At 39.6% G+C, this 12,860-nt stretch overlaps 1 protein-coding gene across 1 annotated transcript in view; it reads right to left on the bottom strand.

The window, feature by feature from the left end:
* Positions 1-12,860, bottom strand: part of plcg2 (phospholipase C, gamma 2) — a 48,253-nt gene that overhangs the window by 482 nt on the left and 34,911 nt on the right. Inside the window, exons 28-35 of the mRNA XM_034686550.1 lie at positions 8,856-9,059; positions 6,784-6,923; positions 4,628-4,736; positions 4,350-4,517; positions 1,871-1,959; positions 1,569-1,729; positions 1,460-1,485; positions 1-1,112 (exon numbers count right to left, since the gene is read on the bottom strand). The exon at positions 1-1,112 is cut by the window's left edge and continues 482 nt beyond it. Of these exons, the coding sequence (XP_034542441.1) occupies positions 1,081-1,112; positions 1,460-1,485; positions 1,569-1,729; positions 1,871-1,959; positions 4,350-4,517; positions 4,628-4,736; positions 6,784-6,923; positions 8,856-9,059 (929 nt within the window). The 3' untranslated portion in view covers positions 1-1,080. The remainder of the gene's footprint in view (positions 1,113-1,459; positions 1,486-1,568; positions 1,730-1,870; positions 1,960-4,349; positions 4,518-4,627; positions 4,737-6,783; positions 6,924-8,855; positions 9,060-12,860) is intronic.

Below are 12,860 nucleotides of genomic sequence, written 5' to 3'. Positions count from 1 at the left end.
CTGAGCATTGACGACACATTGGTACTACGCAGGGGAATCTAAGTAACCTTAAACCTGGGTAGAGGGGTCAGCTCTCACTGGGGAGGTTGGAGGTTTGATCCCACGTCCAACAGGCCACATGTTGGCGTGTCCTAAATTGCCTCCTGATGTGGGATTAGTCACTGATGGGCGCGTCACATAGCAGCCTCTAACATCAGTGTGAATGTGACATGTAACGTAACAGCGTTCTGAGGTCGACTCAAGACTCCAGAAAGCTCTTTATAAATAAAATCCATTCAGGTACAGAGAGGTTTTGCTGGTCCAGCAGATTACTTCAGTCGTGACCTTTTTTTTTTCACTATCAGGCTTAAATTGAAATATTTGTCTGATAACCTCCCAGACCAGATCACAGACAGACAAAAGTTAAAAGAGGGAGAAGCCTTTTTCATTTGAAGCCACGAGACTCCATCGACAAAAACAGTCATCTTGAAGAACACACAGGGGATTACTGCCAGTGAAAGTTTGCTTGTTTTGTTGTGATAATTTGGCTTTTTAAAGGATCAGGTCGGATTCAACCAAGCGGCAACCTCCGTCTAAAAATATGAGTCCAATGTGGAAGTGTTAAAAGCTGCAGTTCACCGAGAGGCTGGCTCCGGAAGTACTGGAAACCACATACACGTGAATGGGAAAAAGACGATCTTTACAGCAGAAATAAACAGACGAGTGTAGTCTGGATAGTTCATTTCTCAGTCAGCTCACACTGTGAGGGGGGGGAATTTTTTTCTAACACGGCAATTTTGAAGATATTAAGATTACGAGTTTTCCATTTAGAGGCACAGCTGACTTGATTGACAGGCGGGAACACTGTAGCTGTTGGCTAGGCGGCTCAAAGCCCGCCTCTTTACGTCACAAACGCTCGACAGCAGCAATATGGCTGCCGACGCCGATTTGCCTAAAACAGCGCTTCAGAAACAGATGGGTGACGTCACGGATACTACGTCCATTTTTTAGACATTCTAAGGATTCAACGCTTCACAATAACTCAAACTAAGTGATCAAGGTAACAGCTGACTTGCAACTCCTGTGTTCTGCAGGTTTTCGTCAGACTCTGCTGCCTTCATGGAGGGTCATTTCTAGTAAAACACAAAAAAAGAGGTTGATGACGCTTGTTTGCATTAAGAATTTTGTTGTGGTCTTCACAGTCTCTTCACAGTGGCTTTCTGAGGTGATGCACTGCAGTTGCAAAACTTTTTGTGCCTGTTTCTTATGTGTAACCAAAAACAGGTTAAAGTTTAAGAATATTGAATTCCTGTCAGGGGGAGCGAGCCTCGTCATGCCCAGATAAAACAATTCTTCAGTAGCAGATCAGAAATCTGAATAAATAATAAGACATTAGATTTGCAGTAGACATTTCTCCTTTGCTCAGGGATGAAGGATGCAGACAGGTGAGGTTCTTCTGGGTCTCAGGAGTAGAACTTACTGTTGTTTATCTTCTTCTCTTTCGACCTGGAGCACAACAAAGACAACAGGTAGAATCGAGAGTACTCATCATGTTAAATCTTCACAGCCCTTGTAAAGTGAAGGCTCACCTGTGTCTCTCGCTGGTGCTGAACTCTCTGCTGAGGTTTTGTCGGGGGAGGGCGGAGTGCTGGATGTTGGTGTGTGTGTCGTACAGGAACGGTTCCCCGCCAGACTCTGACTGCTTTTTCTTCAGCTGGCTAGAGGAGGAGTACAGCTCCTCCTCTGCCATCTGGAGGACAAGGAACACGAACAAACTCAAGTTACGTCATCCATACTGGAGAATTAAACCATCACTGATGTGTGTGTGTGTGTGTGTGTGTGTGTGTGGGGGGGGGGGGGGGGGGGGGGGGGGGGGGGGGGGGGGTCTTACCCCTGCTTGCTGTACATCCAAGAAGACCAGCAGAGAGGCTAACTCCAGGTTTTCACCGTAGCCGTTTTTTAAAGGTACAGAGCGATAACCTGTGTAACAGAAAACATCCAATTAGCTTCTTCTGCTTAGACTGCCGGGAGAACTGACACTGGGATCCTGTCTTCCCCTCTCTCTCCTCTCTCTGCCTGTCTCTTACTTTAACTCTTCCTGTCCCATTAAAGTTACTAACCATAGACCTTTCTGGAGTCCCTGAGCTCTCTTGTCTCGTAGGTTCCTCTGGATCTCTGCCGTAGATGGCCTGCTGCTGTGGACGTGCCAGACTCCAGCTGCTACAATTACTACTATCCGTCTCACCACTATCATCTCAATTCAATTTTCAATTCAATTTTGCTTTATTGGCATGAACAAAGACATGTTATTGCCAAAGCACATAAAATTCCTACAAATACATTCCATATATATTCATAACATATTATATTCATTACATATTATATATATCATCTCTCTCTCTCTTCATCATCCTCTATCCCTCTCTCCACCTCGGTCTCAGTAGATGTGTGTCTAACATGAGTCTGGTCCTGCTGGAGGTTTCTGCCTGTTAAAGGTGCTGTATAAGTAAGGATTGATTGATTGATGTGTCAGTGATCTTTGCTGTAGTTTTTGAAACACCAACAACATAAAGAATATGTTTCCTGTAACCATAGACTCTGGTCTTTATCTTATTGCCAGTTCAAGGCGTGATGTTTACGACTCTTTAACCTCCAGCCTTCAATACGAATGTCTCAGAGGTGTGATGATGGACAAAGTTGACTGAACACTGTGTTCATGTGAAGCTCCTGCTGAGTGTTTACCTTACCTGCTGCAACACCTTGTCAAATCACACACCGGGACACCAATATTACATTGTTACAGGATTCAATATAAAGTACAAAGACTGCATTGAGGCTTCTTTTTTGAGATATCCTGGACTCTAGTGAGTGTGCCTGAAGAAAAAAAAGGATCACTTAAAACAATTTCCTCGCTTTAACCACTCTGATTAGGCCCAGGGGTACCAATACTTCAATATTTACTCATTTAGTATCAATTAATATTAAATAACATCAACACCAACACTGATTATTGCTTCTTTCCTTTTTTTCAGTCATTCCCTTTGAGTGTGCTGAGACAGATTTGTAACATCAGTGGTCATGTTATACATTGTTGTTGTTTTTTTTTAATTTGGATTACTTCTTATTCTTATACACAAACATTATAATCAAATACTTTCTTAATAACTTCATAGCTGTCCTGTTTGTGCATGGGATTTGCTTTTAAGTGTATACTTCCTTTAAAGGCTGATCATTTTTAATATTTTATTCCTGTTTAGGACAATTTTTTTCAGCTAGGTGCTTTATAAAGTTCGTATTTAACATGTTTAGTCTCACAACCCTTAACTCTAATCAGTTAACCCTCCTGTTATGTTCCGGGTCAGATTGACCCTTTTCAAAGTTAAAAAAAATAAAAAAATAGTTAAAAGTATTTTTTCAGTATGAAACTTCTTCTGCTTGGCTTAATTAGCGTAATCAACATATAAAATAACATTGGTTCATTTAACAAATTTGCAACCCCTCCTGCATGTTAATATTACATAAATACTGTGTGTGGGTCAACTTGACCCGGCAGTCAAAGTGGAGGCTAAAAGGAGTCAGAAGTGTGAAATATTAATTGTTTCTTTGCAACTGTGTGACAAATTTCACCCCAATCATGAACACACACATGAAAATGAGTGAGTTATCCTCACTGAACCATTATCTGTAAGAATTAAAAAACACCAATGCACTAAATATTGATTTAAGATGAGATAAGAGATACATTTCCCCTTTGTGGAATAAATAAATGATTATCTTAAGTGTTACAGCAGCAAAGTAGATAGTGCAAAACCTTAAATTGTTAGTAATTGAGTTAATAATGAGATTCAAAAAAATTGTATTAGGATTTTTTTGATTCTGACACTTTTGGATAATTAAATATGCCCCGGGTCAAGTTGACCCAGGAACATAATTGCTGTTCCTGAGCAACGAGCATAACAGGAGGGTTAAATGCACCTAATAAAATAAGAAACAATCAGTACATCCCTGGCCTTTGTGCTTTATGGACGTCCACTGTGTCCTTTTACCTGCATATATTATTTTAAAAGTTATATTCTGTTATAGGATACTGTGAAGTGACTTCATTCAACAGATTTAATTCCTGCTGTGATAAAACAACTCATTTAAGGAATCTTTGTAACTTGATTTTTATAGTTTCATGAAACTGAAAACTTGAATCAAACTAGAATCAAACTCTTTGTTTTCCTTTAAAACAACTACAGCTGACACTGTGAACACACGACATTATGGGAAAATATCTTCTGACATTGTTTTGCTTCAATAACACCCCAAGGCTCTCTGTTCTGTGTGTGTGTGTGTGTGTGTGTGTGTGTGTGTGTGTGGGTTCCCACCTGAGCGGAGGCCTTTTACAGGAAACGTAGCCTGAGCCAGGAAGTTAGGGTCTGAGAACATGTCCTCCTCGTTGACCACAAAGCGCAGGAAGGTGATTTCAGGCTCGTACACCGAGAAGACGATGGGCTCTGCGGGGGCTTTCCACACCGGGTTCAGGCCGTTGTCGCCTACAGCCAATAGAACAACAGCACAGTTTAAATGATCACATAGAGCTCCTCATCTCTCTTTCATACCTCTAGCCTTATCCGTCCTCATCCCCCGCTCCCTGTTTCCTTACGATACACGACGGTCTTGTACTTCTCATCTGTGTGTCCACACAGCTCCACCTCCACAAACGGACTGGCGATGCTGCGCCCGGGTTTGGGAAGGTGTCTTGCAGCCATCACCTGCAGAGAACAAACACACCACAAGATGTCTTCACGCTACTCTTCATCCTGTTGTTACGCATCGTTCTACAACGTAAAGATCAGCCAGTTGGCATCAATCAGAAAGGATTAAACCAGGCTGTTTTTAAAGAGATGGTTCATGTTTTTTGAAGTGGGGTTGTGTCAGGTACTTATCAACACGAAGCATTTGTTGCTGAATAAAATGATGCCAAATGAAAATCCTCATTATATCAGAGTAATAGGCAGAAGTCTAGTCATATGTTTTTGACCTGAGCAGCTGATCATGTCACGGCAGGTGCAGAAACGTGCGTGTGAGGCGCTGGAGGATTTTTAACAAGAGAGTACACTTACACTGACATCAGTGGTTGGACTGGAGTTTCCCTAACCCACTACAATAACCCAAACTATCCTTTGACATATTTAGGGCCTTACTGATGAATAAGTGTAGTAGTTCTTGAAATGACAGCAGATTGCATAACAGGCTGCATTAACAAAGTGGGGAAATGCCTCAGTGCATCTTTCAGTGCCTGCTTTGTATCTGAAGGCTCTTTTTATTATTCTAAATATCTAATATCATGACACAAAGATCTCTGAAGGAGGAGGATCTTTTTTGATATCTTTCTTTAACAAGCAGATTTTTCTTTTACTTTATCAGAAACAGCGATGACATCGTTTTTACAAACCCAGCAGACTGAGTTTATGAGAACATTATTTAGACCCACATAACACAGGAGCCAGGTATTTACCTGTCTGAGTTTTCTCTTTTTAAAACACACTTTTATCACAGAGCCTTTCCTGATTTAACCTGTACTTTTTTAATTTGAGCTTAACTGTTGAAAAAAAATTACATTTTAACATGTTCTTATTCCTTTAGAGTTCTTTATAAATGAATTGTATGTCTTTTAATACGTTTCATTTCTTGATCTTGCCTTGTGTGATTTGATTAGTGCTCTATAAATCAATCCAAATTAATAAATAAACACAAATAATAATAATTATTAATATCATTACTGTTCATTTATTATCAATATTACTTTGTATTACTTTTTTTTTAATCATCATTGTTATTATTATTATGTTTGATCAGAACTTACTGTTTATAACAATGAAATTATATTAAAATCTGTTCTTTCTGAACAGCTGTTCTCATACTCTTGAAGAGAACATGACATGGATCGATTGATGATGTTGGTTCGGCAGAAAGTGGGAGATTAAAACAAAATTTTAAAGTTATATTTTTGGGCTTTTCCACCTTTATTCATAGAGGAGAGGACAGTGGATAGTGCAGGACACCAGGAGAGAGTGGGGGAGTGACATGCGGGAGGGAGGCAGCAGGCTGGATTCGAGCCTGGGCCACCTGCTGCATGGGTGCGAAACTTAACCATTAGGCTAAGTCAGCGCCATAAAACTAAATTGTAATCATAAATGAGTGCTGCTCAACGCTGTCGTTTTTAGTTGTGTTACTTTGACATTTAAAATTTAAAAGTAAATATTTACAAACAGATCATCGTCCAGAAAATCCCTGAATCCCTTTGTTCTTAAGGTTTGAACTTTTCTGTGTGGAGAGTCTGAGGGCTTCCAAGACAGCAGTGAAAAAGGTGGTTCTGTTATGAATATGAATCTTACCAATCTTATCAAAAATTATATTTTTATAGGAAGTCTGCCTCTAATGTTATCAGTAATTAAAAATAACATGTCAGCCTGTCAGTGGCTAAAACAAGCATCCATTAAGATAAGATAAGATAAGATAAGATAAGATAAGATAAGATAAGATACTCCTTTATTCGTCCCACAACTGGGAAATCATGGAGTTACAGCAGCAAACAAAAAGGTGTACAGTACAAGAATTTCAACAAGAATATATATAGAAAAGAAATGTTCATCAAAGACGACAGCTTGGCCATAATTCTCCTGTCAGCCACCACCTCCACAGGGTCCAGCATGGTTACAGCCCGTCTGTGACTGTAATCTGTCCAGGCGTTTACAAAACTTCATAAACTTCCAACCCCAGCACATGTAAAATCAGGAGTGATATTTGGAGACTTACCCGAACCAAAATGTTGTACTTGATCTTCTTCTTCTCCTGCTGCGGGTCGTAGCTATCATCCCGCATGAACTCCGGCTGCAGCACATAACCTGTGCGTCCATTCAGGCTGAAGAGGGCGCTGTTCAGCTGGGTGTATTTGTCTGGGTACACACACATGAACATGAACAATGAATGAAAACTGTGAACATCATTTCACCTCCAGGTACTGAGGTGTTGAATTGATAATAAAAACTCTCCACATTAGATTGAATGATGGCACAGCTAGATGCTACATCCTCTCACTCTCTGTCAACATCATCCTGCTTATTTGGCAAATTGCTGCATTACAGGTCAAAGCCAGACTCCTCCATGTTAACAGATGGAAATGGATTAAACTATAAAATCAATATGAAGTCATTTACATTTTTCTCAAGCTTGAGTCCTGTCAATATACCAGGGGTTAGTTCCTATTGTGCTGATTTCTCCTCAACAAGCAGTTCAGCTGTAGATGGTGGTGACTTAAAAGATCTTTGACGTTGTTTTGGTTAGCGGACTGATCAGGTAATGCGACTCCATCAGCTGATCCCTACTGTGCAATCTCTAGCTCCATAATCATCACCAGCATGATCAGCACCCATCACAGAAGGTATTTTGGCTTCACTTTTGTACAACGGGAGGAGGTGGAGACATAAGGTCCTTTTAAAAATAGAGTCAGTATGTGCTACATTAAGGCCTTGCATACTGTTCATACTCTGACATTACAGTATAACACACATGTGAAGTTTAGGAGAGGAATAAATTCCACCATGCACTTAAAAGCAGGGCACACTTTGTAGAAACACTGAATTGAATTTTGGTTTTGCCTCATGCAAAGTGTTTCTATTCTGGCCACACTGTAAACAAGCAGGGATCAGAGAAGTAAAAAAACTGAGTGTTCTATCGTTGGTGCTGATAAGCTGCATCCTGTAACCCAGTTTCCTCTTCTTTCAGTTTACCAAATTTCTTGAACCTGGATCTGAACTTTAACTTTAACCAGCTATTTACTTTTTGTGACACAGATAACAGTTCAAGGCAGTTTTTTTTTAAATCTTTGTCTTATTAGACTAATTTGTATTGACAGGCGGTCTGGTAATCTCCAATGTTTCTCTTAGTGTTTCACTTTTTATGTCAGCATTAGTTTAAGTTTGTTATTTTGTTCCTTCTATCTCCCTAATATATCATTTATCACTGAGTAACCTTGTGTTTTTATTAGGGCTGTCAGCATTAACGTATTGATTGCAATGTGATTAAAATCAGAACTTGTTTGTTTCGACGCCACCACAACACCACAACCACACCACAGCACTTTTGGGCGCCTGATCTCACTGTGAAAAACTCCCAAGCATACGTCAAATGGATACACCTAGAAGCTAAGCAGATAATCAGACAGATGCATCACACTGACACACTGGGATCCTGTCTTTCCCTCTCTCTCCTCTCTCTGCCTGTCCCTTACTTCAAGTCTTCCTGTCCCTGTGGCAAAGTACCTAACCAGACCTTTCTGGAGTCTCTGAGCACCCTTGTCTCTTAGGTTCCTCTGGATCTCTGCTGCTGTGGACGTGCAAGACTCCAGCTGCTACAACTATCCGTCTCACCACTATCATCTCTCTCTCTCTTGATCTCCCTCTATCCCTCTCTCCAACACGGTCTCAGCAGATGTGTGTCTAACATGAGTCTGATCCTGCTGGAGGTTTCTGCCTGTTAAAGGAAGTTTGTCCTTGCCACTGTAACTTGCTAAATGCTGCAAAGTGCTCTGCTCATGGTGGATTAAGATGAGATCAGACTGAGTCCTGTCTATAAGATGGGACTGGATCTTATCCTGTCTTGATCTTGGGTCTTTGTTAATAATAGAACATAGAGTACAGTTTAGACGAGCTCTGTTTGCAACAAAAAAATTTAGACTTTGAAACTGGACAGACAACTTTATTTATGCATATTATTGTAAATGTAAAAGAAGCTGTGCTCAATAAATGTGGAGAATAAGAAGTATAAGAAAATCAATATTGTATGAGCCCAAACAGTTTCTACTGCAGTGTCCTTTGTGTGAGCTGTACCTGCAGTCTGGTAGTTTAGAGCCACCATGTGACAGCCAAGAACCCACAGTGGATATGGGTCGTAGTTGGACGACTCAACACGCTGGCCTTTTGGGTAAATTCGACTCAGAGCCTTGCAGTTGTACCGCAGGAACTCTTTGGTGCGGCTCTTCCCAGGGATCTTGTTTTCCACGAAGGAGCGGATCTCTTTGTAATTGTAGCTGTCTGAAGACAAAGAAAAGAGAGATCATTTAAAAGATGTAGACTCAGCTGATAACGGTCTAACACATAAAGACATATAAACTACGAAACTGTGAATAGCCTGCGGTAACGTTGATGATCTTCAGCTTGGCGTGACGTAACTGGTTGTTTTTAGAAACCTTCACATGGACCTGGTTGTTGCTACTTATCTCAGCTTGGTTAGCTTCTTGTTGCTCATTGTCTTTACATGTTTTAGCTTTTTGTTATTTGTTGACATGATCTCAGCTGGTTGTGGCTCCTTATTTTAAAGTGATAGTTGCCTCACTGAACGCTGCTTTTTTACCGGCTTTCTTCAGTTTTCAGAAGTTAAACCAGATAAGTTGAGAAGCTGAATGGGAGAACGTCCTCAAAGTAAGCTTTCAGCTCTCACTGTCTCTTCTGCACAATGACAGAGCCCATGGTCCACACCATGTTTACATTATCAAAGCACTCTGTGTGAGCTGCTGAGGGGGAACACTGAGCTTAGCTGTTTACTCGTTATCTTGAATGTTGTTTTGATTGCAGGTTGTTGCTCGTTAACCTAACATGCTGTTAGATGATTGTCTGCTGTTGCAAATTATCTGAACGAGCTGTCAGTGTTATTTATCTGAACTCTTTGTTAGCTTGACCTCTTGTTTGACACTTTCTCAGTATTGATTTTTGACACTTATTTTTGTTAACATGTTTTTATTGGTTGGATTCAAGGATTCAAGGATGCAAGGTTTTTTATTGTCATACCAACACAAGCTGTTGCATGATATTGGACGAAATTTTGTTTCTCAGGTCCCGTATTAAGCCAACTTTTGCTTGTTATCTTTAAATGTTGTTAGCTAGTTGTTGTTTGTAAGTTGCTCTGCATTAAATGCTGATAACAGGGGGGCCTTGTTGCTGGCTGCTGGTGCTGCTGGTTGGCTGTATTTGCTTGTTTTTTGAAAGCGTTCTGTCAACCAGCATTGATTCTGTTCCAGTTGGACACCTTGTCAGCTAGTTGTTTGTCATTGCTAGTGATTTTAACCTGCTGTTAGCTGGCTGTCCGTGTTGACTTGTTATCTTAATAAGTTGTTCATTTTTGCAAACATTTTATGTCATGCAGTTTCTTCCTTATTGCGACATGGGCATATGTCTTTAATACATCATGCAATTTTAAATGTACGGCAATAAAGATCACCTAGTATTTTAAGGGCCGGGAGTTGAACCTGGGACCACTGCAATAGGACTACAGCCTCTATACATGGGGCACTTGCTTAGACCACGAAGCCAACAGCGCCCAAGATCAATTATTTTGTGTGATCAAGCAAAGCTCTCTCGCTCAGCTTGTGGACATTTTGTACTTCATTCACATTGATCTGAGGCCAGCTGTCAGCTCCCCTCAGAGCAGCTGGAGTAAAACTTACAGGTGGAAAAAAGTATCCTCTTTGGATTGAAACATGTTGCAAACACAGATATTGTGTAGAATAAAAGCAGCAGACAGACTTCCACACTGCTAGACAAAGCTTACATGCACTCTTTCTTTGGAAGGTGTTGTGGGTGTGAGTTATGCATAAGCATTTCTAAGTTAAGGCCTGTGAAAGACAGGAAACTATTGTATTTAGGTCTTTCCCTTCAGCCACATCCTGTTTGTTTAAAAAATAGGTTGTGGTGTAAGAACAGTAAGGTAACCGTATACGGTAAGGCACCTCAAGTATGAACATTCACTTTTCCTGTGAGTGGGACATGTAGCTGTGCAATGTATGGTGGAGGCACTACCAAACTGCGTTACGCACCACTTCTTTCTGATCCAGTACAACAAGTAGGAAAATGTGACTCAAACTTTTACATCGTAAACATCAGATGAAATGTTCCAGCTGTTTCACTTTCCACAGTGAAAATCATCTTTTCCAACCTTTAATAGAATTTGTTGCTCTGAAGGCTGCAGATATTAAAGAAGCTACACTCATATTTATATAGTCAACAGGAAAATACTGACAGGATACAGTTAGCATAGCTTAGCATAGAGACTGGAAGCATAGGGAAACAGCTAGCCTGGAAAGATGCTTTTGTCAAAAAACAAACAAACATTTTAAAAGCTGCTTTTAAGAAAGAAAAGCCTTTTGAAAGATTCTAAGGACACTACTATGGTTATCTAACAGACATTTTTTAGTTATTATTTTAGTTAATATTCCTCCAATCTTTCTACTACCAGCTGATGAAACTTTCTTCTCCTGAAGCTGAACCAAATCAGATATTTTGTAGATTGCTGTTTAACACATCTGAGCCTCTTTGTCCTCTCTCTGAGTCCTCCCAAACAGCCTTTGTTGACATTTAACCACACCAAATATTTACAGTGACTGATACATTTTAATGTTAAAAAATGGCAGGATGAGATTTTTAATCAGAAACACTAAGCAAATATTAACAAATGTACAGGAAGAAAACAGAAATGAGAGCGAGGACCAAATGTGACACAAATTGAAAATACCACATTTGAGCTATGAATGTCATTTCTATTTACTCTTTTCAGGGGAAATGATGCTGAATTATAAGATATTAAGACATTATTTGTGCTCAGATAATATGAACATCAAGTCTTGTTAGGGATGTAAGGATATATCGCAAATCTGTAAAAAAAATCGATACAAATAAGGGTGGATTAAAATCGATTCAACAAAATTTGCACCGAGATATTATTTTTAAACAGTAGAAGGCTCTATCTGCATTATACTCTTGTTTAACATCAGCTCTCTTGTCACTCGCTGAGCTGAGCATAACAGGTGTTAAAGCATGTTTCAGAATCAGCTGACTGAAGGTGTTGCACACAGCGGAGACGATCAGCCGGGGGCTGCGGCTGAGTGACAGGTCTCCACAAGCTCTTTGTTTCTCTGCTACCAGACTGATTCTGACCCGGTTGCGCTCCCGGCTGACATCAGACCACGTTCACATGCTTATTTTTCACAGTACATTTTGAACACGTCAATATGATCCGTAGCTGTTTAATACCGTCAGTAATATACACTGTGTTGTGAAGGAACATTTGATTTAGGGGGAAAAAACACATTTGGCTTTGTTTTTGACATGGAAAACTTTAACGTTTTTTTAATGATTAGACAATAATTGATCGTTAACATTTCCAAAGATCGATTATGAAGAATACTTTAAATTTACATTCCTAATTTAAAGAGATTTACATTATTTGTTTTAATATTTAATACTTTCATTTGGGAAATGTTCACTTTCCATTTCTTTATAATTGCTCTGAAATTTTCCAACAAGGTATTCTTGTACGGTCATTTTAAGTTTTTTTTGGAAGGTACAGAAAAAAAGTGTGCAGTGGTTTTATTTGAGTTACAACACACCTTAAAAATGAGAAAGGATTACTTTGTTTACAAAGAAATATTAGAGAAAAATATATATTGCAACTGTCCATATCTGAGAATTGAAATAAAATAATAGTTATTTAAATTTTGAGTTCAATACAGTTTTCTTGAAAATCGTCAGAGAATCGTGAGTGAATTGGATATTGAACCAAAAATTGGGATTCGAATCAAATCATGGGTTGAGCATATCCTTACATCCCTAAGTCTTGTACATGAACAAATTCATATAAGTTGTTTGTTGTTCAGTCGCGAAGCTAGGCTATCAATCCTGTCAGTCATCTCAGTCGAGCCTCTGATTGGACCTCCTCATGCAAAACTGTCGCCCTTCATTTAAAGGGGACATATCACGCTTTTTTCATCAATATATATTGGTCTAAGAGGTCCCCAAAACATGTCTTTAAAGTTTATGCTCAAAAAAACACTTTGAAATCAG

Source organism: Notolabrus celidotus, chromosome 6, assembly GCF_009762535.1.
Source record: "Notolabrus celidotus isolate fNotCel1 chromosome 6, fNotCel1.pri, whole genome shotgun sequence".
Lineage (NCBI taxonomy): Eukaryota > Metazoa > Chordata > Actinopteri > Labriformes > Labridae > Notolabrus > Notolabrus celidotus.
Note: the sequence above shows the minus strand (reverse complement) of the source record. Positions and strands in the feature narration are given on the sequence as shown.